Source organism: Coregonus clupeaformis, chromosome 36, assembly GCF_020615455.1.
Source record: "Coregonus clupeaformis isolate EN_2021a chromosome 36, ASM2061545v1, whole genome shotgun sequence".
In the NCBI taxonomy this organism is placed as follows: domain Eukaryota; kingdom Metazoa; phylum Chordata; class Actinopteri; order Salmoniformes; family Salmonidae; genus Coregonus; species Coregonus clupeaformis.
This window is the reverse complement of record NC_059227.1, coordinates 10,597,809-10,624,425: the sequence shown is the minus strand read 5'-3', so window position 1 is coordinate 10,624,425 and position 26,617 is coordinate 10,597,809. Positions and strand designations below refer to the sequence as shown.

The window sequence follows — 26,617 nt, the reverse complement described above, 5'->3', positions numbered from 1 at the left end:
TATTTTATAGCCTACTAAATCCCTGATTATCATAGCTTTTTTTCAATGACAGTGTTAATGCAACAAAGAGTGCAATAAGAAACAATAACTGATACTGTTACAAAAGAGACTAGAGCACATTACACCTTGTTGTGTCTGGAAAAACAGGTTTTTATTATTATGGTCTATCTATGCTGTTACCTTGTCAATATTTAATGGCTAATTGATCATGAACCCATATTTTTTTACAGTCATTACTACTTTGCTTGGCTGTACGCTAAAGAGGCCCTCTATTTGCCAAATGAAACGAGGGTCTGTATCAACAAGTAAACATAACATGTAGAACTACTGTAAACATTTGTCTCAGTATCAAATTGAAACATTCTATACATAGACATGTTGATTTTCTTCAAATAATGTATCATATTTCAATGAAATTGTGTCCAATACATTGAATGTCCATGATGAAATTGTAACATGCAAATGAACCCATCATCATCCATCCTTCCTGGGGTTAGTTGTCAAGCAGTTAGTCATATCATTGCCACATGTCCTGTTATTGATGTAGTAAATAATACAAAGATAAGGAAGTCTCCATTTTGAAAAACAAACATTCCCTAGGTTCGCTAGGTAATCCTTTAAAAAAAGTGGGACAAACATGCATGGCTGATATACATATTTGTAAGTACAGTATAATGTTAATGTATGCCATAGTATTTGTTTAGCAGACAGGGCTGGAGCACTGGAAGATGGCGTCAATGTTCATTCTTTCTTTTTGCCTTTGGCCTTGTCCTTCTTCTTGCGTCCACCTAGAAATAGAGATTCAAGATAGAATCAGTGTTGTTGCATACACCAACCACACAGCTATAGCTAATTTAATTTGCCCATAATACAAGAGGAGAGACTGTTGAGACCCATTGCTCCACTAGGAGCTGAAAGGAATAAGTCAAGTAAATCAACAAGATGAGAGCACATGGAAAGGAAGCACCCCCCAAACAATGGAGACAAGGACACAAATATAGGTAAAGCTTGATGTTGTGAGATTTTAGTGAAGCTGTGTACATTCAGGTGAAGTAGGTAGAATGGTCCCCTAACAACTGATCTAGGGGTCAGATATTTGAATTGCTCTAAAGATAAAGGGTAACATTAGGGGTATAGATAGTCTGATTCCAGATCTGTGAATAAGGGTAACTTCTACCTCAAGTGTATACATAACAAGGAAAGTGTATTGAGCGTCAGACCCATAGCAGTCCCTCTCTCCAGACTGCACACTGGCGGTTAGAAGAGAATAGACCCATAGACCCCACACATAAGTAATGTCAAAATCTGTGATTTTAACATCCCTTAGTAGAGTGACAAAGATTTACAGCAAAGTGACAACAAACTGCTTCCCTGACATGCTTCCCTGACAAAATGGGGGCAAACATTCATAAAAGAAACAAAATATGGGGGAAAATCTGGTAAAAAAGTTTGCAGTAGTAAGTTCCCACTGGGCACACACTGGTTGAATCAATGTTGTTTCCACGCCATTTCAATGAAATTACATTGAACCAATGTGGAATAGATGCCGTCTAAGTCCCGAGTGGCGCAGTGGTCTAAGGCACTGCAGCGCAGTGCTAGCTGTGCCACTAGAGATCCTGGTTAGAATCCAGGCTCTGTCGTAACCGGCCGCGACCGGGAGACCCATGGGGCGGCGCACAATTGGCCCAGCGTCGTCCAGGGTAGGGGAGGGAATGGCCGGCAGGGGTGTAGCTCAGTTGGTAGAGCATGGCGTGGGGACCAGTATAAAAAAATAATGTATGCACTCACTAACTGTAAGTCGCTCTGGATAAGAGCGTCTGCTAAATGACTAAAATGTAATGTAAAAATGTCTGTGCCCAGCGGGTTGTTCTTAACGTCAAATGCAACATTATGTTTTATAGTGCCTTGTTCCTTGTTAGAAACAAAATGTAAAATACACAAAATGTTGCTCACACCGAGTGAATCAATAACAACCTAGAAATGACCCACAAAACCACTGGCCCAGATCTGATCTAATTCAATGATTTTCTCTGTGTGTGTGTGTGTGCATGTGTATGTGTTTGTGGTGGTGGTTGTTGGTAGGGAGAACAGGCAAAGTTTGGCTGAGGTCCTGCAGTGTTCAGTGGGTCGGTATGCGTTCCGCCAGGCGCAAGGGGTATCACATCTCCCATCATAAGGTCACCTCGGGTACTGGGGGGATCCAATGATGGCAAGCCTACAAATCACCATCCAGTGCTAGCTGACAGACAATATACAACCACCAAAAAGCCCCTGGAAGTCATCCATAAAGCACCAACACATAGCCAGCCAGGCTAACCACACCACATACCCCCCAGACATGGAAGAGAGCTGAGGCAGGAACAGTAACTGCAAGTGGCGTCTGAAAGGTCACTGAGGAAAGGGGAGGGATATGCAGGATGGACAAGACACAGAATTGACAGGAAACCAGTGAAACAGGACCCTTAAATCAAAAACCTGGTTAGATCCATGCAGGATTAGTGGATGGTGTTTCTTGGATTCTGAAAGCCTGAACGGAGGAGAACCTACCTCAATGTAACGCACAACCCTTTTTAGGTTTAGCGTGACCTTTTCCATAGCTCATGTCTGTTTTTAGGTAATTAAAGACAAGAAACATAGTTTTCCTTACAAGCGAAAAAAAATCAAGATATGCAAGCATGGTTCATTTTCTATCGTGATGAGGCTAGTTTTGAAGACATTACCTTTGCTATGGCTCTTAGTATCCCCCCGTTTCTGTGCCTGTTGTTTGGGCTCTGCGTCACCAGCAGCTGTGGTTGAGGGGGACTCTGATGATTGACTCTCCTCTAACCCCATTCCATCAGCCCCACTCTCCTGGTTCCCATCTGTCTCTGTGTCTCCGCTCTTTGGACCATCCCCACCAGCTGAGAATGCATTCCTGTTCACATCCTCAACCTCTGATTCAGCAGCCTTAACCCCCTCCACCTCTGGGGACTCCTCCTCAACCAGGCGGTCAGCCAATGAATCCATCCCAGGGTTGAGGTCCTCACTCTGGGTGTGATCACAGGTTCCCTGGTCCTTGGCGGTGGTAGTATGGAGGTCTGAGGGTCCTAAGGTTTCGGGTGAACTCGATTTGAGTGAGGGGTGTGTGGGGAGGCCGGATGAGGACTCCCCTACGACTGAATCTCTGTCTTGTTGTCTTTGGTCATTCGGTGATGTCACCTTTACATCTCTATCTTTAGCATCTATGACAGACAATCCCTCAGGCTTGGTGCCCTGCTCTAGGGGAGGAGAGAAAGGGAAATGATTAATTAAAGATACTAACATAAAGCATAACTAACTACATTTACCTCCTCTACAAACCTCCTCTATATTCAAGCCTTTCAGATCTACACAAGTGCCTAGGGGTTAGAGGTAAGAGGGTGTTTCTGGACAGGGCCTTAGTAATATCTTTCAAACAGCCCAGGGCAGCAGCAGAATCAATGGCCAGTCCCATCCTCATGCTCACCAGGCAGACTGCTGTCTCTTTTCTTGTCCGCAGAGGGCAGGCTGGTCCTGTCGGCCCGGGGCCTGGTCTTCCTCAGTGCATAGCCCTTCCTGATGTCAGACAGCAGGTGGTCGATGATGCAGCCCTCCTCCTGGACTGGGGGTGCTTTACGAACTGGGGGTGAGAGACAGAGGGTTCATCTCAAAACAGTCCACACTGACACATTCAATGTTCTGGTAGTGTGTTTGAATTTGGACTGGTGAACTGCAATGATCAAATGTGCACTTATAGGTGTTGACTGTCCTTAGAAAGTGGCATAATTTCCTAGTCTCCTTTCCTTAATCTGCACTGAAAGACTGGACAGTTAAAGGAAATGGAAGCCTTCTGTTTTGTGAGCAATGCTTTCACCTCCCCAGCTCTTCTAGATCAGTGCAGATTGAGACACAGCCAGGGAGAATCCCTTTCAGAATCTACACATGATCCATGTATGATTATGATGTTGGTAATGGGACACTGTTGAGTCGTGACTGTAGTCACCAGGGAGGGCCATGAGGTAACAGTGTTATTTGGAGTGTTGGCTGGCGGTTAGACTCACTTATCTTCCCGTTATCCCCTCTCGGTCGCTTGGAATCCTCCTCCTCCTGCTGTTTCTTCCTCTTCTCTGCCTTGATGGCTTGCTCTCGGCGGGTCTGATTATCCTGGGATTTAAAACAGCAAGAGAAAACACACAGTAGCACAGGTGTCCAGAATGTGAAACCATAGCAATATGGTATTTAATCTCTGAACTAAATTGAAGGACCTATAGTCAAAATGTATGACCCGGTGTGTGGAATAAACACAGAAAGATATGCTTAAATTGAATGGTTTTATATAGGAAAGACAATAGGTGAAGTAGGTCCATTAGTTAGTTGTTTCTCTCACCTTGAGAGCTTTGATGAAGAGTCCCCTGAAGGTCTTTATAGTGCTGAACAGCTCCTGCAGAGAGAGATGGGATGAGTCCTCACACAGATACTGTGCCAGATCCTCCTTCTTCCTGTCAATGGAGACAAACCTCTCCTCCAGCACCCTGCAGGCCTCCAGGCTTCCCTAGAGTAGACAGCCAATTCAGAGGGATTTATTTAGTTATGATCTGGCAACAAACCCGATGAAGTCATTAATCTCTAACACTGTTTAAGGGGAGCTTGTGCGAAACTACATTGTCACCTGCTCTCTGGTGGTGAGGAGAGGTATTGCAACCCACCTGCATGGCAGTTAGATACTGCTCCTTGATGTCCTCCACAGAAGAGGAAGCCACCTTCTTCTCTGAATCTTTCAACCGCTTGATGAGCGAGCTCGCCTCTGTCTGGATAGACTCCAGATTCACACTGTGGAAGTAAACGATAAACTTGGTAAGGTTAGCATAGCCTCTGGTGTCAAGATTTGACTAGACTCCACAATGTTGTATACAGCTTTTTCCAATACCCAGCAGCCATTTCACAGATCTCTAGATCATCTGGAAGGTTCAACAGGTCATCATGGTTCTGCTCAGCCTCCTGTAGGATGTGGTGGAGCAGTGTAATGCGACTTTTATTGGCCTTGGTCTCAGTGAGCTTCAGCAGGGTTCCGATCTTGAAGCCCTGAGCATTCCCCGTGTGGCTCCCCTGTAGAACAGAGATAGACAGACAGTTCTCTCACTAACAACGTTGTTGTGAGACCATCTTTTTTTTTGGTTGGTTATACAGTGGGCTCCAAAATTACTGGCACCCCTGACTGGCAATGCACAAACAATATCATACAATTATTTAATACAAAATACAGTTGAAGTCGGAAGTTTACATACACTTAGGTTGGAGTCATTAAAACTCGTTTTTCAACCACTCCACAAATTTCTTGTTAACAAACTATAGTTTTGGCAAGTCGGTTAGGACATCTACTTTGTGCATGACACAAGTAATTTTTCCAACAATTGTTTACAGACAGATTATTTCACTTATAATTCACTGTATCACAATTCCAGTGGGTCAGAAGTTTACACTAAGTTGACTGTGCCTTTTAAACAGCTTGGAAAATTCCAGAAAATGATGTCATGGCTTTACATGCTTCTGATAGGCTAATTGACATCATTTGAGTCAATTGGAGGTGTACCTGTGGATGTATTTCAAGGCCTACCTTCAAACTCAGTGCCTCTTTGCTTGACATCATGGGAAAATCAAAAGAAATCAGCCAAGACCTCAGAATTTTTTTTTGTAGACCTCCACAAGTCTGGTTCATCCTTGGGAGCAATTTCCAAACGCCTGAAGGTACCACGTTCATCTGTACAAACAATAGTACGCAAGTATAAACACCATGGGAGCACGCAGCCGTCATACCGCTCAGGAAGGAGACGCATTCTGTCTCCTAGAGATGAACGTACTTTGGTGCGAAAAGTGCAAATCAATCCCAGAACAACAGCAAAGGACCTTGTGAAGATGCTGGAGGAAACAGGTACAAAATTATCTATATCCACAGTAAAACGAGTCCTATATCGACATAACCTGAAAGGCCGCTCAGCAAGGAAGAAGCCACTGCTCCAAAACCGCCATAAAAAAGCCAGACTACGGTTTGCAACTGCACATGGGGACAAAGATGGTACTTTTTGGAGGAATGTCCTCTGGTCTGATGAAACAAAAATAGAACTGTTAGGCCATAATGACCATCGGTATGTTTGGAGGACAAATGACTGGAGGAAAAAGGGGGAAGCTTGCAAGCCGAAGAACACCATCCCAACCGTGAAGCACGGGGGTGGCAGCATCATGCCGTGGGGGTGCTTTGCTGCAGGAGGGACTGGTGCACTTCACAAAATAGATGGCATCATGAGGAAGGAAAATTATGTGGATATATTGAAGCAACATCTCAAGACATCAGTCAGGAAGTTAAAGCTTGGTCGCAAATGGGTCTTCCAAATGGACAATGACCCCAAGCATACTTCCAAAGTTGTGGCAAAATGGCTTAAGGACAACAAAGTCAAGGTATTGGAGTGGCCATCACAAAGCCCTGACCTCAATCCTATTGAACATTTGTGGGCAGAACTGAAAAGGTGTGTGTGAGCAAGGAGACCTACAAATCTGACTCAGTTACACCAGCTCTGTCAGGACGAATGGGCCAAAATTCACCCAACTTATTGTGGGAAGCTTGGGGAAGGCTACCCGAAACGTTTGACCAAAGTTAAACAATTTAAAGGCAATGCTACCAAATACTAATTGAGTGTATGTACACTTCTGACCCACTGGGAATGTGATGAAAGAAATAAAAGCTGAAATAAATCATTGTCTCTACTATTATTCTGACATTTCACATTCTTAAAATAAAGTGGTGATCCTAACTGACCTAAGACAGGGAATTTTTACTAGGATTAAATGTCAGGAATTGTGAAAAACTGAGTTTAAATGTATTTTGCTAAGGTGTATGTAAACTTCCGACTTCAACTGTAAATGTCACCAAAATCAAGGTTTCATAATTATTGGCACTCCTCATTTAGTTCTTAGTGCAACCACCTCTGGCAAGGATAACAGTCTTTTCCTGTAATGTTTGACAAGATTAAGGAAGCCATTTGGAGGGATTTTGGACCATTCCTCTATGCAGATCCTTTCAAGATCCTTCACATTCTTGGGTTTGCTCTTATCAACTGCCCTCTTCAACTCAGCCCACAGATTTTTTTATTGGATTGAGGTCCGGCGACTGAGATGGCCAATGGCAGAACATTGATTTTGTTGTCACAGAACCATTTCTGTGTGGATCTTGAGGTATGTTTTGGGTCATTGTCTTGTTGGAAAGTCCACCTACGGCGAAGTCCCAGCCTTCTGGCAGAGGCAACCAGATTGTCAGCCAAAATTGTCTTATCCTTGGTGGAATTCATTATGCCAGCAATCTTAACCAGTGCCCCTGGACCTCTGGAATTAAAACAGCCCTAAAACATCACTGATCCACCACCATATTTCACCGTGGGTATGAGGTGCCTCTCCTTGTATGCATCTCTGTTTCGACGCCAAACATGCCAATGCTGTATCTGACCAAAACGTTCAATTTTGGTCTCATCTGACCAGAGCACCTTCTTCCAGTCATAATTTAAATGACGTTTGGCAAACTCCAAGCGCTTGCATCTGTGTCTTGGGTTCAGAAAGGGCTTTCTTCTGGCAACCCTTCTAAAGAGCCTGTGGTTGTGGAGGTGGCGTCTGATGGTGCTTTTTGAAACTTGGTGACCCCAAGACGCCACCAAGGCCTGCAAATCTTTCACAGTGATTATTGGGAATTTTGTTGCTTCTCTCACCATCCTCCTCCCTATCCTGGGGGGCAAAATGCATTTGCGTCCTCTACCCGTGAGGTTTTCAACTGTTCCATATCTTTTGAATTTTTTAATAATTGCCCTGACAGTGGTATATTCAATCGTTGTGGATCTTCTTGTAGCCATTACCAGATTTATGAAGGTCTACAACCATCTGTCTCTTTTGAACTGCCAGTTCTTTTGTTTTCTTCACGGTGTTGGATGACAAAGTGATATTGTTACCTCATTTTTATACCCTAGTGAAACAGGAAGTGATGTAATGGCTCAATATAGTTCCTTAAGACGTAGATACACTTAAATAAGTGGAATTTAATTCCTGGTTTAATTTTGGTAGATGTTATTTACAATAATCTTTAAGGGTGCCATTAATTGTGAAACCTTGATTTGGAGGACATTGATTTTTAATTAAATCAATAAATGATTTTGGTGGGTTCCATTGGAACATTAATATAGTACAGTATTTCTCACATGTTGGTATTCTGAGTTTATCTCTATAATTATATTGTTTATATATTTTAAAGTATTGTTTGTGCATTGCCAGTCAGGGGTGCCAGTAATTTTGGAGCCCACTGTATGTATTGTATGGCATCACATGGTATGGATTCTTACGTGGTTAAGGAAGTTTCCAACGTCCAGAATGAGCTTGCAGAAGCTTGGCAGTCGAGTGCTCACCCTCAGACCTTATAGGATAGAAATAATAACCAAATAAAGATAATAAAATCAAATGAATTTGAATTAGTCATAGGGGCGATGAGGGTAGTAGGTCAGCTAGCCTGGTCCTGGACTTACTCTCACAGGCCTCGTCCAGCAGCTCAGCTTTAGGCTGCATCATCTGTAACACTGAGCTGATCTCCTCACACAGCAACATGCACTCGATCCTCAGGGCGTAGCTGGGGTCAAACACATACACACGACCAAGGTCAACATCCAGGGTGAATCCGTCCTAGCTCATTGAAAGCTATTAAGCTGTGGAGAACTTTACCATGGAACAGCTAGGAGCTGGAGATAAAACTGGTCCACACCAGCTAGCTTCTCCCTCTCTCCCTGGTAGGACTTGAGGTTCTCAATCTGAGTGGTGGAAAAAACAATCACTTTCCTATGACCATAAACTGACAACAAACATTTGGTTCACAACACTATATCGCTATCAAAACGGAAAATGTATTTAGATCTAAAAATACATTGTCCCAACACTATATCGCTATCAAAACTGAAACTGTTTTTAGATCTAAAAATACATTGTGGCCACTTGGAATGAACCAATGAACTTGGCAGAGGTTCCTGTGCCGGCACGCACCTCGTGCTTCTCTGGCTGTAGCTTCTGCAGCTGTTTCAGCACCTCCACATCAAACTTGGAGCGGTCCCCTTTTTGGATCATGGCCACAAAGTCCTCATGTGAACTGTTAGGGGACATACAATGTACAAGTATTCATACCCCTTGACTTATTCCACATTTAGTAGTGTTACAGCCGGAATTCAAAATTGATTACATAATTTTTTTTCTCTCACTCATGTACACACAATACCCCATAATGACAAAGTGAAAACATGTTTTTAGAAATTTGAGCAAATCTATTAAAATGTAATACAGAAATATCTCATTTACATAAGTATTCACACCCCTGAGTTAATAGATGTTAGAATCACCTTTGGCAGCTATTACAGCTGTGAGTCTTTCTGGGTAAATCTCTAAGAGCTTTGCACACCTGGATTGTACAATATTTGCACATTATTATTTTTAACCTTCTTCAAGCTCTGTCAAGTTGGTTGTTGATCATTGCTAGACAGCCATTTTCAAGTCTTGCCATAGATTTTCAAGCCGATTTAAGTCAAAACTGTAACTAGGCCACTCAGGAACTTTCAAAGTAATCTCTGTAAGAATTCCAGTGTATATTTGGCCTTGTGTGTTAGGTTATTGTGAATTTGTCTCCCAGTGTCTGTTGGAAAGCAGACTGAGCCAGGTATTTCTCTAGGATTTTTCCTGTGCTTAGCTCTATTCCATTTATTTTTATACTTAAACTCCCTAGTCCTTGCCGATGACAAGCATACCCATAACATGATAAAGCTGGTACTCAGTGATGTGTTGTGTTGGGTTTGCCCCAAACATAACGCTTTGTATTCAGTACATAAAGTTCAATTCTTTGCCACATTTTTTACAGTTTTACTTTAGTGCCTTCTTGCAAAGAGGGTGCATGTTTTGGAATATTTTTATTCTGTACAGGCTTCCTTTTCACTCTGTCATTTAGGTTGGTATTGTGGAGTAACTACAATGTTTCCTCCTATCACAACCATTCAACTCTAACTGTTTTAAAGTCACCATTGGCCTCATGGTGAAATTGCTGAGCGGTTTCCTTCCTCTCCAGCAACTGAGTTAGGACACCTGTATCCTTGTAGTGACTATTGACTATTGATCCACCATCCAAAGTGGGAATAACTTCACCATGCTCAAAGGGATATTCAATGGCCTCCCGAGTGGCGCAGCGGTCTAAGGCACTGCATCCCAGGATGTCAGCCCCTCCCAAACCCGGACGATTGTGTGCCACCCTATGGGACTCCCGATCACGGATGGTTTTGATACAGCCTGGGATCGAACCCAGGTCTGTAGTGACGCCTCTAGCACTGAAATGCAGCGCCTTAGACCACTGCGCCACTCGGGAGGCCCGACATAAAATCAATTTTAAATTCTGTCTGTAACACAACAAAATGTGGAAAAAGTAAAGGGGTGTGAATACTTTCTGAAGGCACTGTATTTCAACACCCTTCTACTGTACATATCAACTATCAAAGTTTCCTCCTTTACTAAGACTCTCTTCTTCATATTTCCTGCCTGAAAATACTCACCATCTGAATTGTTTTAAGAATATGTTCAGGTTAAGATTTTTCTTGGCATCGATGAAAGAAATCTGTAGATGGAGAAAAAGTATGATGCTTGAAATTAAAACAGGGGATGGGTTAAGGAAAATGACAATGATGAAGGGAGAAGAGAGAGTGAGATTATAAGGCCATTTCAAAGTCTAATGAGGTGGGGTAAGACCACATCGATTACTCTCTCTACCTCTTTGGGCTCCTGTTTGACTGCAGGGGCACTGCCTTTGGCCTTTGACTCAGTCACTGGCAGACAGAAGAGCTCCTCAATACTGGAGTAGTCAGGCTCCAGAGAATCTGACTGTACCGATGTCCACATGGAGTAACTGTCTGGAGCAAGAGAAAAAACGGTGTACAGTATTTTAATTGTGATTTATACACTACACTCTGAGTTGAAATGTATCCAATTTACACTTATCAGGGTCAACTATATTTGTTAGTTTAATTCAATGGTGACACAATCTGACAGGTCCCTTACCAGTCACCACTCTGGACGGCAGCTTCTGCCAGTTGAGCTTCTTCATGCGTAGTGTGGGGCAGCGGCCCGCCTTGGGTGGACGGGCATAGGAGGATCGGCCCAGCATCTGCACGCTCTGGGCCATAATCATGTCACCGCCACCAGGGGGAGGTGGGGGACCCATACCAGGTAGGGGTGGTGGTGGTGGGGGACCCATCCCAGGCAGGGGTGGTGGTGGTGGAGGACCCATGATGCCAGGTAGGGGTGGTGGTGGTGGGGGACCCATCCCAGGCAGGGGTGGGGGAGGTGGTGGACCCCCATTCCCCATCCCTGGTAGAGGAGGTGGAGGTGGGGGAGGAGGGAGACCGGGGAGAGGAGGGGGAGGTGGAGGGGGCGGCATCCCAGAGAAGCCAAGAAGCGGTGGGGGTGTGCCGAAAGCTGCCATGCCTGGTAGGGGTGGTGGTGGGGGAGGAGGAGGAGGAGGAGGAGGGGGGGGTGCAGTGGCAACAGGGGAGGTAGATCCTTTAATGACAACCAAATGATCGGTCAATCTTTCCGTCATGTCTATCTGAACGCCCCTGTCTGTGGTCTTGACCTTAGGTGACCCTTGCTGACCCTTGAAGGACACCAGACGTTCCATCAAGCGCTCAGTGGAGTCAACTTCAGCTAAAGAACACACACACACAGACAATGTCAGAGCGACATAATATAAACCAGCCAAAACATGTCAGCGTACATTGGCCACACTAAATAAATTGTGAAAATAATGTTTTTATGGACTATGACAGTGATTGATCTCAGACTCACGGTCCTGTGCAAGCAGAGTAGCGCGGTCAGCCAGGGCCTCCAGGGCCAGCCACACCTCGCTGCGCTCCGGCCCCAACAACAACAGAGCCTGCAGGATGGACAGCAGCTGCACCGAGGCAGGGTAGCTACTCACCTGGAGCGAGAGGGGAGGGGGGGTTATGTTATTTGTATTATCTGCTGTGGGTTTTATTTACAAATAAATACACCCTTTATTGGTGCTTACTTTGGTGAAGAGTGTGGTGAAGACTTCCTGGTGACTGCTCATGTCAATACCTCCGTACACCCTCTCCATCTCCTCCTCATCCTCTGCCATGGTGTACGCAAAGTCCTCACACTGGATGTTCAGGTCCACATCATCCGTCTCCCTGTAACACACACACAAACACACATGAATATGTATTTCCACAGGGAAAAACTAGTTGTAGTGTGAAAGAAAATTGGTGTGCTGTGCATAACAGAGCATTTGCTTATTCACAAAAAGTTTACATATATTTGAAATAAATCAAAAATAATTATGCAAAAAATACTAAACTTACCTCAGTTTTGGAAGTAAATCCAGTAATTGTAGCCCTGCGAGACAAAGAATATGTCACAGTTAGACATTTTCATCCAGTTTGACATGTCCACATAGCGATCCTATTCAATTACTAGAGGGGGATTGTTACAAATCCTCAAAGTTCTACAATGGGGTGAAAATGGCAGCCATATTGGTCAGGGAGAAATCCAAACCAGTCTAATTGAATTAATGGCAGTAGAGGCATAATCCTGATTTTACTTATAAAGTAAAGCATGTGATATAGATCGGAAATTGTGTAATATAATTATTGTCAAACTAAAATATTGTTATATAATTATAAATACAGTTTATACAGGTGTTATACAACTTTTCTGTATAAATAGCCTCTAAAATATATGTAAACAGACCATAAATGTCAACATGCTATTATATATACAGTATATATAAAAATATATTTTACTGTCACATACACTGGATAGGTGCAGTGAAATGTGTTGTTTTACAGGATCAGCCATAGTAGTACAGCGCCCCTGGAGCAAATTAGGGTTAAGTGCCTTGCTCAAGGGCACATTGACCGATTTTTCACCTTGTCGGCTCGGGTATTTGAACCACCGACCTTTCAGTTACTAGCACAATGCGCTAACCGCTAGGCTATCTGCCGCCCTATTATATGATACAATATCAGTACGTGTTGCATTTACAATCATCAACTGATTTCAGCCAGTGTATGTCTGTGGACTGCATTGTTTGAATATTGGCATATTGGCAGTTAATTAAACAAATTAATAGAATCATTCCTCTAAAACTGGCTGGCTGGCTATCTAACCAACAAACATACAGTGAAGATAAATTCTTCAAATTAATTTTTTTACACAATATCTTATCACAGCACTGGCAAACCATGCCCTGACCAAAATGGCTGACCTTCGTCATAAGAAGGTTCATGGCCATTCTAGTATTCTAATTCCTAATTCTATGAATGTCCATCTCTATTTCCTGTATTTCCTGTATAAGTCATTGCTTATAACGATTGCAATATCTTCATCGTTCTGATAGATTTTTCAACATATGAAGCACTGTACATAAGCATTGTTGTGGTACGTCTTGATACTAGTAATCAATTTGGGCATGGTTGATCTTTAAAGGGTACAGACACTCCTTAAGCCTCTCCGTTTACTGGGCAACAGTAGTTGAAGGTCAAGTAGACATATACATGGCAATGGAAACCTTTCTCAAGAAACAATGAGTGAATCTAAATACTAAAAAGGGAGTTAGTCTCCGTGTTTCTTTTTTTCCATTCACACCTGTGCTTCTTTATGTATGTGAGTGTTGAAAACGCATGATTAAGAGGTAGTGATACCGATGAACTCTTTGCGTAGTTTGTCCCTCTTCCTCAGGTCCTCTACCCCGAAGATGATCACATTGACCACACTCATGAGGATGACCATATACGGCACGTTGTCTGTCGCATGCAGCTCGTTCATGATGACGCTGAAGCGGTACTGGTGCATCTTCACACTCTGACAAAGATATATAGTTATAAAGATAACATAAGTCATCATCCTTAATTCATGAAGAGCGGGGAGATGTCTTATCTAAATTAGGTTTTCCTTGTCTTAGATGAGGAAAAATATGTTTTCACAGGCCTCCTTTAATATTTTGTAGGAATACAAGGGGGTATCAATGCTACTTCAGCAGAAAACTGCTTTGAAAGTAAACCATATGAATATAAGAGCCTTACTTTATAGTGATCCAAGGCGTCCATGGCCAGGTGGTGTCCCTGTGGGTTGAACATGCTGAGGGCTGCCAGCAGCTCAAACACCTGCATCTTCACCATGGTGTTGGACGTGTCCAGTGCTGCCAATCAAAACAGATATCATGTCCCAACAGACAGACAGACACCTCCTCCCAAGCACCTTTGCCAAAACTCTTGCCCCCCTTCTTACTAGCCCTCTTCCTCACCTTGCGACAGGGTCCTGACGTATCCCTCATTGTCCAGAATAAAGTGCAGCCCAGCGGAGGAGTTCATCACTGCCTTCACACAGGCCACACAGGTGAGCTGGAGGAGGGCGTCAGCGATGCGGGCACACCCACGGCCAGACAGCCTCTCCAGGGCCTCCATCAGCAGATCCAGCCCATTGAGCTCCAGGAACTGCACCATCCAGTCCTGGTCACTCCCCTCCAGACGCCTCCGCAGCCCTGAGTAGTTGACCACAGTGGGTACCTGTAGCAGTCGTATGCATAGCTCTGGATCTGCATTCTCCAAGTTGGCCTCCAGGTGAGCATCTGGGTCTGGGGGGCTGCTGGTCAGGTGCTCCTTTAGGGCCCCCCACTTCCCTTTGGATGCCTTGGCTGCCATGGCAACCGAGAAAGGTGAGCTAGAGGTAGAGAAAAATCGTGCAATGTTAGTGTTGTGAAACAGAGACCCACAACAATTGAAACAACATTTTACAATAAGTCTGTATATTATGCATTGGTTGGATTCGGAGGAACTACAAAGCATTATTGGGAAGATAGACAAAACTAAAATTGGAGGTAGTGAAAAACAAACATCCTCTTATACTGAAACTCTGAAAATCCTACTTGTAAACTGGGAGCAACAAGTTGTGTGCATTCACATGCTTTGAACTCGTTGAGAACGCCTGCTTGGCTAATGGCAAACAAGCTGTGTCAACCATAAACTAAAAGTATAGCTATCTTGCTCATAACCAATTTATAGTGTTCAAAAACCATATTAATAGATTTATTTTTATAAATAATGTTTTGTTGTTGCATTTAACTGCCAAAAATGCTGTTATCAAGGTAATTTCCTTAGTATACTAGGTGCTATCTAGAACCTAAAAGGTTTCTTCGACTGTCCCCATAGGAGAACCCTTTGTAGAACCCTTTTTGGTACTAGGTAGAACCCTTTTGGTTCCAGGTAGAACCATTTTGGATTCCATGTAGAACCCTTTCCACAGAGAGTTCTACATGGAACCAAAAAGGGTTCTCCTATGGGGACAACCGAAGAACCCTTTCGGAACCCTTTTTTCTAAGAGTGTAGGTGACGTCAGAGTTCATCATGTGGGAGAAGTCGGAGCTCAGGATGGAATGACAGAAGTGTTTCACCCTAGCAATTACGAGTTGGAGGGGCATTCAAGTGGATTATTTCCAGTCGTATGCTCGTATTTACAAATTTACGAGATGTTATGAACACAGCATTAGCATTGTCTAAAAAGCTGAAGTTGGTTGCTGTTGCTAGTGTGTGGTCCCTTTTACAATGGAACAAAAACCATATTTCAGTTGTTGTTCCCTCCTCTCTTATATACCACTTTCAGTATAAGATCAAGATGAAATGTTAATGAAAGTTGGGTGAACTATCACTTTAAGGGTTCTATCAGTTCTGAGTGAGACTGTTTGGACTTTACAGAGTTCTATAGAGGGCACACCACTAGTAGGCCTATGCCCTGTCCCAGACAGCAAGCTCAGATATCAGTCACTATCTCTGTGTCTTTTGCTGAGGTCGTCAGATCTGACTCCAGGTCATGCAACTGGAGATGGACGGCATGTGGCAGAACTTAAGCCCACTGGGCCACCACAAGAAAGAAGTGCAAAGTTATAATGGATGAATGTGAGAGGTGGGACATTTACTAATAGACAAGACAGTTTTTCAATTTATTTTGTATTTTATTTCACCTTTATTTAACCAGGTAAGCCAGTTGAGAACAAGTTCTCATTTACAACTGCGACCTGGCCAAGATAAAGCAAAGCAGTGCGATTAAAAACAACAACAACACAGAGTTACATATGGGATAAACAAAAACGTACAGTCAAAAACACAATAGAAAATCTATATACAGTGTGTGCAAATGTAGTAAGTTATGGAGGTAAGGCAATAAATAGGCCATAGGGCAAAATAATTACAATTTAGTATTAACACTGGAATGATAGATGTGTAGAAGATGATGTGCAAATAGAGATACTGGGGTGCAAATGAGCAAAATAAATAACAATATGGGGATGAGGTAGTTGGGTGGGCTAATTACAGATGGGCTGTGTACAGGTTCAGTGATCGGTAAGCTGCTCTGACAACTGATGCTTAAAGTTAGTGAGGGAGATAAGAGTCTCCAGCTTCAGAGATTTTTGCATTTCGTTCCAGTCATTGGCAGCAGAGAACTGGAAGGAATGGCAGCCAAAGGAGGTGTTGGCTTTGGGGATGACCAGTGAGATATACCTGCTGGAGCGCATACTACGGGTGGGTGTTGCTATGTTGACCAATGAGCTAAGATAAGGCAGAGATTTGCCTAGCAGTGATTTATAGATGACCTGGAGCCAGTGGGTTTGGCAACGAATATGTAGTGAGGGTCAGCCAACGAGAGCGTACAGGTCACAATGGTGGGTAGTATATGGGGCTTTGGTGACAAAACGGATGGCACTGTGATAGACTACATCCAATTTGCTGAGTAGAGTGTTGGAGGCTATTTTGTAAATGACATCGCCGAAGTCAAGGATTGGTAGGATAGTCAGTTTTACGAGGGCATGTTTGGCAGCATGAGTGAAGGAGGCTTTGTTGCGAAATAGGAAGCCGATTCTAGATTTAACTTTGGATTGGAGATGCTTAATGTGAGTCTGGAAGGAGAGTTTACAGTCTAACCAGACACCTATGTATTTGTAGTTCTCCACATATTCTCAGTCAGACCCGCCGAGAGTAGTGATTCTAGTCGGGCGGGCGGGTGCAAGCAGCGTTCGATTGAAGAGCATGCATTTAGTTTTACTAGCGTTTAAGAGCAGTTGGAGGCTACGGAAGGAGTGGCATTGAAGCTCGTTTGGAGGTTTGTTAACGCAGTGTCCAATGAAGGGCCAGATGTATACAAAATGGTGTCGTCTGCGTAGAGGTGGATCTGCGAGTCACCAGCAGCAAGAGCGACATCATTGATGTACACAGAGAATAGAGTTGGCCCGAGAATTGAACCCTGTGGCACCCCCATAGAGACTGCCAGAGGTCCAGACAACAGGCCCTCCGATTTGACACATTGAACTCTATCTGAGAAGTAGTTGGTGAACCAGGCGAGGCAGTCATTTGAGAAACCAAGGCTATTTAGTCTGCCAATAAGAATGCAGTGATTGACGGAGTCGAAAGCCTTGGCCAGGTCGATGAAGACGGCTGCACAGTACTGTCTTTTATCGATCACGGTTATAATATTGTTTAGGACCTTGAGCGTGGCTGAGGTGCACCTATGACCAGCTCGGAAACCAGATTGCATAGCGGAGAAGGTACGGTGGGATTCGAAATGGTCGGTGATCTGTTTGTTAACTTGGATTTCAAATACTTTCGAAAGGCAGGGCAGGATGGAAATAGGTCTATAACAGTTTGGATCTTTGACTTTGATTGAAAAAAGTAAAAGGCTTTTGTTGAAAAGCCATTCTGTAACATTTGCTGCAACCAACAGCCATCAGCATAATATGGAACAATGCATAGTACATTTGGTGCCATACTTGCTGAATTTGCAACAGCTTTGTGATTATACTGATTCAGTCCCATTGTTGCTTGGACCTGCGGTTTAAAGAGTATACAGTGCCATTGGGACATAGATTAGTGACTGACAGATTGGCACATTTACAGCCACTCAACTCTGTGAGGACAGACAGACAGGGAGTGGAGTGACCTAGGCTTGGGCGGTATACTGTATATGCCGTATACCAGGGTATTTTGAAATACAGATGGTATGATTTTCAATACCGTCAAGCTCAAGTTATAAGCCACTGCTTATAACTAACTAGTTAACTATCTAAGATGTGCCAAATAAATTATCTCCTGCTCAGGGCTCCAGCTATTCATTTGGTTTGCTAATTTGCTAGCTAAGTGGCTTGCTTGCAAGATTGGTTACAGTAGAGACAATCAACCCCCTCCTGGATGAAGATCCCTGCTGCCTAATCTTTATTTAATTTTTACTTTTGGAAAGAAATAATGGCCTTTGTGTGCACTGCCGGTAACACCGTATACTCCGGTATGCTACAGGAACAGTATAAAGGTATGAAAATATGGATACCGCCCAACCCTAGAGTGACCCAGTCAGCTATTCAGGCCTGTTGGCCAATACAACCACATCCCTCGCAGTGAATCTGATATGAGTGCTCCCTCTCTCTCTCCCTCACACACAATCCTTTTTGTCCTCTCTCTTGGACACTTCCTCCCTTCTATTTCGCTTTCTATGACTCTTTTTCCCTGACACTCCCTCACTCACCCTTCCTTTGTTTCTCAATTTTGTTAGAAGCCGGAGTCTTTCCAAACCAGTAGTAACACATAGGAACCTCAGGTGATATGATATCTTAAACTGAAGTGCAGTCAATGGGTGTGTTTCATAGATAAAAGCAAGTGTCAGACTCTCACCACAATGAGGTATTTCTCAAGTGGAGCTGCACCAATTGTTTAACAAACCATAGAACTCTATGCACAAGGACTACTTTTAACAATTTCCACTGAAGATTTACCAAAAACATGTTTACAGGAAAATCTGTGCAGATACAAAGTTTGGTAACAGAATACATCTGCAAGTTTTTCCAGTAAATGTTTTTTATTTACTGTGTAAATTATTCAAAGTAGTCATTGTGCATATAGTTGTATGGTTTGTTAAACTTATAAATCAATGGTTTTTGTTTGGAATACATTTTAAAGTGAAAAATCTGAGTCTCTGTGTAATTCCTTTTAACGTGGAATTGCACTATGCTAGATAAATCCACATTCCAGTGATTACACAAGTATGCAAAGAATCCAAGCCAGACTGCGTAGGTTGAAAGAAAAGCAATGAAGTGCTCCACATGAGCAGAAACCTCAATGTGCACAATGGAGAAATCCTCCTGAGGAAATGTGACTCACACAGTATAGGCTAGTGAATCATATCCTCCTACTGGAGTCTGTGTTCTGTCTAGTCTCTCTATTACAGTGCCTTTAAATCTCTGCATCCGTTCACATTGATTATCCCAAGCCAGGCTTGAAATAGAAATAATGAATGAATAAACTCTGAGGCAACAGTTTACAGTTAGATCTGAGGGTTCATGTACATGACATTATGACATCACTTGTGTGTCTATTTGAAGTTGTGGCATCAACTTGGAGGTCAGTTTTAAGGTTTTTAATGAGGTGCTTTCCAGTGGTGCTGGAGTAGACTGATTAAGATTTTCCATAAACACAAAATCCTGATCTGTGCTGATGCCTTTTCTCCCTATTGCTGCTCACTAATCCTTAGGCTCCCTGTCAAACAAAGAAGCATATGACTATTTACATTGAAAAATGTACATTTTGGAAAGGTACAGGCTACTGGTCTGGTGCAACATTGAGATAAAAAAATGTATGTACCATATGACCAACCAGAATGACACCATACCTCTAACTTAGAATTTGCCAATCACATGCATACGTGCCTAACAAGTAACAGCCAATCCACACTCAGTGGCATTGTAGGAAACCAGTCTTGCCATGTGACTGGAATGTTCATGCTCCAAAAATGACCTAAGCTAAGCACATGCTGACACATTCAACAAGTTGTGGAATTTCGGTAGCTACAATGACATAGTCTTGAGAACACATTACTGTGGATACAGGAATCCCTGGTCTGAAAGGGTACATTATTTGACCAGGCTTCTGCTTCTATGCTGCCTGGAAGGGATAGGCCGAAGGAAACAGACATATTTCCTGCAGCTTAAGATGGGATGGGGACAGACAGAGAGACAGAGAAAAATACTCTTTAGGAAATAATTATGAACTATTCTCTCAGTCACATTCCTCCCAAAGCTGACCTGGGGTCATCTATGTGGAGTTGCCTGATTATAGGGATGGAGATTTCTGAAAGAGCCCAGAGATCATTATTGGTTCATATAGAGGCCTCAATGGCAATACCATGCAGTTATCAACAGGGTTGGGTTCAACTGAATTCAATCAATTCAGGAAATTACAGCATGGACGTGTTTGTAGTCTAAAATGTACAGTACTGTGTGACGTGATATACTGAAACTGGTTATTCATTCATTCACACCCCACTGTCATTTAGGCACATTATGTCCCTTAGAATGTGTAGCATGGCATTCCTGGAGTGCTGGATATACTGTACAATGGGACTTCTTGTCAACATCATCGTTAGCCAGCACTTTTGGGAAATGCCAGACCAGCATGACCCTGGCAGAGAGAATCTTCCTGGGGTCATGTGAAATAAGGAACCAGGCCCTGGGCTATGTGATGTGACCTCCTAAAAAGCTGACAGAGCAACTGAGAAAACTATGCAGTTTACGATGATGGAATCACTATAAAAGACCCAAATAAAGATTTTCAGTAGCCATGGAAGTTTGAACCATAATAAACCTTGGCTCATCTCATGCAAAGGAATGGTTTTATAGCAATATCATATCTGGTGCAGTCAGTGGCGGACTTACCATTAGGCAACTAAGGCAATTGCCTGGGGCCTCACATCAAGAACTTGCCATAATTTAGTTTAATAATACATAATTTCTCTGTTATCTTGCCTTCCTCCTCCACTTGAGGCCCTTCTTCACTCGTGAGTTACCTCCGATATATGCTATTAGCAGTAAACGGAACGGTTTCTGTTTTCTTCCTAAAAATGGATCTTCTGGCGCATCTCAATATTGTTTTCTTTCTTCGAATTTGGCTCCAGCTTTTGAACGGTTGAAGCTATTACCGACCGACCCCATTCCTGAAAGATGAGACTCTCAGGAGCAGGTACACGGTGCTCACAAGCCGAGCAGGACACGTTAGAAGGGACTGTGACAAAACCGCAATTGAAAACAATGCAGATGTTTTTTTCTACACATACAATTATTACCTGATGATCTTCCCTGATGTTTTTCCGAACTTTCCAATACATTTCTGATGCATTTCACTCACGTTTTCATGCAAAACATTTTTTACACCTTTCCCATATTCATGAACATATAGAAATGTGGTAGTGTGTAAGTCTATCTGTGCTTGAATGGTTAAAAAGGCCATAAAACAAAAAAATATTATTATTGGCTATTGGTCGATAATGCAAAGAAAATATCAGATATAGGTATTGGCCAGAATTTCCATAGCAGAACATACCATAGAGATGGATAGAGATCACTACTTGGAAATAACCCATTTTTGCATGGACATTGCCATTGAGGGCTTCCACCATTTTGAAGTAGTCAACTGGGTGGGACTTCCTATGGGTTAAGGATCACATGATTCCACCCAGGTCATCAGGAGGGATCAGCCAATGAATTATACTTGTGAGCAAACATTCCATAACTGCAGGTGGCAGTAAATCTCAAACCTTGGAGTTATACCTGTTCAAACAACACACTCCAGGTGGCAGTATGCACCCTTTCAATTTGTTTACCAACTCATTGAAGTAGTAGAAGAAGAAAATGGAGTACTTCAAAATGGAGATGGCCTCAATGCCGCTGCCCGTGCTCTCACAGACGCCATAATGGGACAGATACAAAGATGAGTTGTATATTTTAGTCTATGGTGCATCCCTAACTTGTACATCTAAAACTAAATAGAAAACACGTAGTAATGTTAACGGACTTATATATTTAAAAATAACTGCCCTTTTCTGGCCCGCAAATTGCTTTTGACGAACAAATGGGTCCGGAACAAAACTGAAATCCTGATGTGGCCCTCAAACTAAATGTATTGCCCACTGCTGTTCAATGTAGTGATACAAAGACCTTTACTAGTGAAGGGCATTTCAAATCTTTTCAGTTAGCCTTTTCATTTTGGTTCGTTCACCTAAAAGAGCCGGCTCCGAAAAGCTCTTCGTTCAGTAGCCATTAATGTGTTTAATAGACATGGGCAGGGGCCTCAGACTGGCCTCGCCTTAGGGCCTCCGAATCACTAAGTCCGCCCCTGGGTGCAGTAACATAATCAACAGCTGTTGACCTCCCTAGCTAGCTGCATGTGCACCTTTGTCAGCATAAATCCAGGGCTGGGACCCAGTCAGCAGTTAGTTAGTCAGCATCACCATGCTAACACTAGTGATGCCCGGGTCAGCTGTTTGTTCACCCACACCCGCCCGCAATTGCTAATAACCCATCCTCAACCACCAGACTACATGTGATAAAGTGAAAATCTGAGGCCAGCACTCGACCCTAGCCCGCTAACATAGAAAATGCGCTGTAGGCTACAGTCAAAGACGGCCAAAGTTGTAACCCATCTGAACAGTAGGCTACAGTTGCCTTGAAGTCCCCGTCTTGTGACTGTAGAATTTGTATAGCTCCTCACAATCATCACACATAAGCCTAACATAGCCGGCACTGCTATCATCCTCTTTAATCCTACCATTTCACCAAATCTTTCTCAAACATTACTTTTCTGGCCCTCCCTTCTCTTTATTTTCAACTCTCCATTTCACAGCTTTTCTCTAATTAAACTGCGACCTTTTTGCCTCCGTGGATTGACGCATTCCCATTCCAAAAAGCATTTGGCGATTGGCATGTAGACTATTTGGCGCGCCTACAGTTAGGTCCTAAAGCTTATAGGCTTATGCATTAATGCCAGATAGCCTAAAATAATGAAAGAAAAACCTAAATGTAGCCTATAGATATAAATTGCACAATAATTATACATTTATGGAATTTCTAAGGTATTTCTTTCTCTTTATTCAACCCGCCCTTCATCCACACAATATTGAATGACCCTAAACCCATCCGCCCAGTGGATATAACTGCGGGAACTGCAGGGTATGAGTCAACCCGTGCCTCACTAGCCAACACAACACAACACAAACATCATTCTGTATGAAACTGTGCTAACACACCCATTAGTCTTGAGCTCCCTAAATAGCATAATCCATATGTAAATGAATAATATAGCCTTCTTAAACCTATCAAATTTCATTCTAAACTAATTGCCCATTCTTTCTTATTAACAGCAACATCAAACAAGAGCAGTTCAGTGAATGAAGTGACCTTTGTCTTCTGATCAATTGCTGTCAATCATCTACATGATTGATTTTTTTAATCAAAAGCAGACATCTAATTGGCTGCATTTGTGTGGCAGAAGCAGTGGGTTTTTTGTTGTTGACAGAATGCATGGGTGTGCCACATGCGCAACTGCATACAACACATAACACACACACACACGCAACTTCTCATCTAATCGTTAAAGCCTATGTGCCTGTAGAAACACCAGACTGTCATGATCAGCTGTGTACGTGAGATGGGTATGCCATGGTAGCACTGACCGCCCCCTTTGTGTCCGACCCCTTGTGTCCGACCCCTTGTGTCACTCACACATGTAAACAATACATGACCAAAGGAACAAATGAGTCCCTCTAGAGTTCAGTGGACATAACCATTTACATAATCCAGTCATTAAACAGACATACACATGTCAAACAATCACCTAGCCATATCTATGACTACAAATAAAATATGTTTTACAGTTGGAGTTATTTGTATCTCTTCTTAGTCATAGATATGGCAATCACCAAATGTGAAGTGCAATGTCAGTTTCCCAGGAACAGACACAATCCCATACTAACATTTGTACATATATTTGTATCTTTACTACTAATTGGTAAATTAGTAGTAAAGAAATAGGCTACCTTGTGACGTATGGTGCCCATTGCCATCTTCACAAGCCTGACACAAAAGTGACAGAACATTGAAGGTTGGCAGTGGAACTTCACATTTGCCCCAGCCTGGATCTCTCACACCAGATGTAACATAATGAATATAAATCTGACACACTCAAATTAGTATAATATGTTAGGTTTGGTATGATTACATAAGAAAATGAAAGTAAGGTGGTTGGTCAGGATTGGTGGGTTTATAACGTGAACGTCTAGCAACCCAAAAGTTGCGTGTTTGAATCACATCAGACAATTTTTGCTAATTTACAACTTTGCAACTACTTACTACTTTTTAGCTACTTTGTGACTACTTATCATGTTAGCTAACCCTTCCCCTAACCCTAACCTTAACCCTTAAACCTAACTCCTAACCCTAACCCTAACCTTAACCCCTAACCTTAACCCCTAGCCTAGCTAACGTTAACCACTTAGCTAATGTTAGCGTTAGCAACCTAGCCACCCTAACTAACATCTGCCACAACAAATTGGGTTTGTAAATATCATACGTTTTGCAAATTCGTAAAATATTGTACGAATTACAATTTGTAACATATTGTTCAAAATTCAATTCATAACATTCCATAGGAAATTACGTCTACCCCTGAGTCCAGGTTGTTTACCCAAGATATGCACGACCAAGACAATAGAATTGTATCATGATACAGTATACAACTATGTTGTACAAAAAGTTATTGTTAGTGAGTGATGTGTTTCTCTCCGTCCAAGTGACAAATTAAAGATGTAACCAATTTTGCCAAAAAAATTTCCCATAAAGTCCTCATCATGAAATGTGGTACTCTTACCGTACTGAGTCCCTTTAGCTGCACGAAGGACGAATTCCACAGCACATCGAAGGCAACACTTATATCGAAAAGTAGCCGCTTTCCTACAACTCCTGTGCGTTCGCGTTCTGTTAGAAACGATGGAATAGACTATTGTGCCCGAACCCTGCTGCGCTTATCTCTGCATCTCACGGACTGTGCGTGACGAAAATTGTGAGGGTAGTGAGTAACATAGCTCCGCCTGCTCACCCACACATCTGGATTTTGATGAATTCAGCGAAATGGACCTGTCTGGACCAGTCTTCCTGTTAGATGTCCAATGTCTCAATACTCTTGTCATATCATTCACTGATCTTCTTGAATAATCAAACGTTCTAGACTAGGTAATATGAACAGGGTTGTCATACTGAGGTAAAATGTGTTTTATATTGGATATTCGTACTTAATATTTGACATCATAATATGGATAAGTTGTTTCCTACTAATTATTTGCCTACTTTAGCAATGTCATCGTATTTCCATGCCAATTTCGACGAAACAGTAATATTAGCCTCAGAAGTGCAATGCATGTCTAGGGCCAAATAAATATTGGATGCACCTATAGTGGTACAAGCTAACTCATGTCTGACTACAACAGTGTACTAACTAGCAGCAACAATCCCAAACCCCCAAAATATCCTCATTTCAACAACAACAACATAAACCAGTGGATTTTTCTCCATCCTCCCCTGATTCAGAATATACCATTTTCATAGTCATGACACGCTTTGTGTAAGAGCTATTGAAGATTGAAAGCCAGAACAAAAAAACCAATTTCAACAACAACAAAAAGCGGTGGATTTTTCTCCATCCTCCCCTGATTCATAATGTATCATTTTCATAGTCATGGCATGCTTGGTGTAAGAGCTATTGAAGATTGAAAGCCGGAACCAAAAAATATAATATAAAATACAACAACCATTAAAAGTTGTGCATTTTTTTTAAAAATCCTTCCCTGATTCAGAATATATCATTTTCATAGTCATGGCAACCTTTGTGTTAGAGCTCTTGAATATTGAAAGCCAGAACAAAAAAATATATAAAATAGATTTCAACCCCCAAAAAACTGTGGATTGTTCTCCACCCCCCCCCCCCCCTGATTCATAATGTATCATTTTCATAGTCATGGCACGCTTTGTGTATGAGCTATTAAAGTTTGAAAGCCACAAGAAAATACAATTTCAACAACAAAAATAGCTGGGGATTTTTTCTCCATCCTCCCATTCAGAATATATAATTTTCATAGTCATGCCACGCTTTGTGTAAGAGCTATTGATGTTTGAAAGCCAACACATTTACAAAATAACAACATTTCAACCTAAAAAAAAAGCTGTGCAAATTTCTCTATCCTCCCCTGATTGAGAATATATCATTTTCCTAGTCATGGTACATTTTCTGTAAGCGCTATTGGAGTTTGAAATCCAAAATCGTATTTTATTTATTTTCACACAAGAAAAAGGTGGATTGTTTTCCATTCACCCCTGATTCAGAATATACCATCTTCATAGTTATGGCATGCTTGGTTCAATACCTATTGACAAGAGAAAAACGAATATCCACCGAACTTCCAAGATAAAACTAACATATTCACACAGTTGCATATTAAGTGTAGGCCTACACTTGAAAAGTTTTAAATGTCTACAAGGATGTCTTCACATTATTCTAGCTGGAGAAGTATGGGTTGTATAGGTTAAGTTAAAGGGAGAAGGGTTTAGGTCTACATGAAAAGTAAAGTATGAAAATGTATGCACTCACTAACTGTAAGTCGCTCTGGATAAGAGCGTCTGCTAAATGACTAA

At 42.3% G+C, this 26,617-nt stretch overlaps 1 protein-coding gene across 2 annotated transcripts; it reads right to left on the bottom strand.

The window, feature by feature from the left end:
- Nucleotides 1-15: 15 nt before the first annotated feature.
- On the bottom strand, nucleotides 16-24,969 carry LOC121552459 (inverted formin-2). 2 transcript variants are annotated; one of them, XM_041865397.2, is made up of 22 exons: nucleotides 24,801-24,969; nucleotides 14,372-14,787; nucleotides 14,151-14,266; nucleotides 13,770-13,929; nucleotides 12,429-12,462; nucleotides 12,116-12,257; nucleotides 11,893-12,025; nucleotides 11,107-11,532; nucleotides 10,819-10,958; nucleotides 10,605-10,666; nucleotides 9,061-9,163; nucleotides 8,746-8,831; nucleotides 8,553-8,653; nucleotides 8,373-8,443; nucleotides 4,925-5,103; nucleotides 4,704-4,827; nucleotides 4,385-4,549; nucleotides 4,059-4,161; nucleotides 3,485-3,637; nucleotides 2,721-3,257; nucleotides 2,548-2,604; nucleotides 16-788 (listed from the first exon to the last, which is right to left on the bottom strand). In XM_041865397.2, exons 2-21 carry the CDS (start codon nucleotides 14,766-14,768, stop codon nucleotides 2,549-2,551), a joined length of 3,288 nt encoding a protein of 1,095 aa, XP_041721331.1. In that variant the 5' UTR covers nucleotides 14,769-14,787; nucleotides 24,801-24,969; the 3' UTR covers nucleotides 16-788; nucleotide 2,548. The 2 variants fall into 2 exon arrangements, with proteins under 2 accessions (XP_041721331.1, XP_041721332.2); XM_041865398.2 differs by lacking the exon at nucleotides 2,548-2,604.
- Between the last annotated feature and the right edge of the window lie 1,648 nt (nucleotides 24,970-26,617).

Excerpts from the sequence above, each read along its gene's own strand:
- LOC121552459 (XM_041865397.2), bottom strand. The coding sequence starts at position 14,768 with ATGGCAGCCAAGGCATCCAAAGGGAAGTGGGGGGCCCTAAAGGAGCAC. Across the intron at positions 11,533-11,892 it reads TACTCTGCTTGCACAGGACC|GCATGGCAGCTTTCGGCACA; the intron begins GTGAGTCTGAGA and ends CACCCCTACCAG. Across the intron at positions 5,104-8,372 it reads TTGGAAACTTCCTTAACCAC|GGGAGCCACACGGGGAATGC; the intron begins GTAAGAATCCAT and ends TCTGTTCTACAG.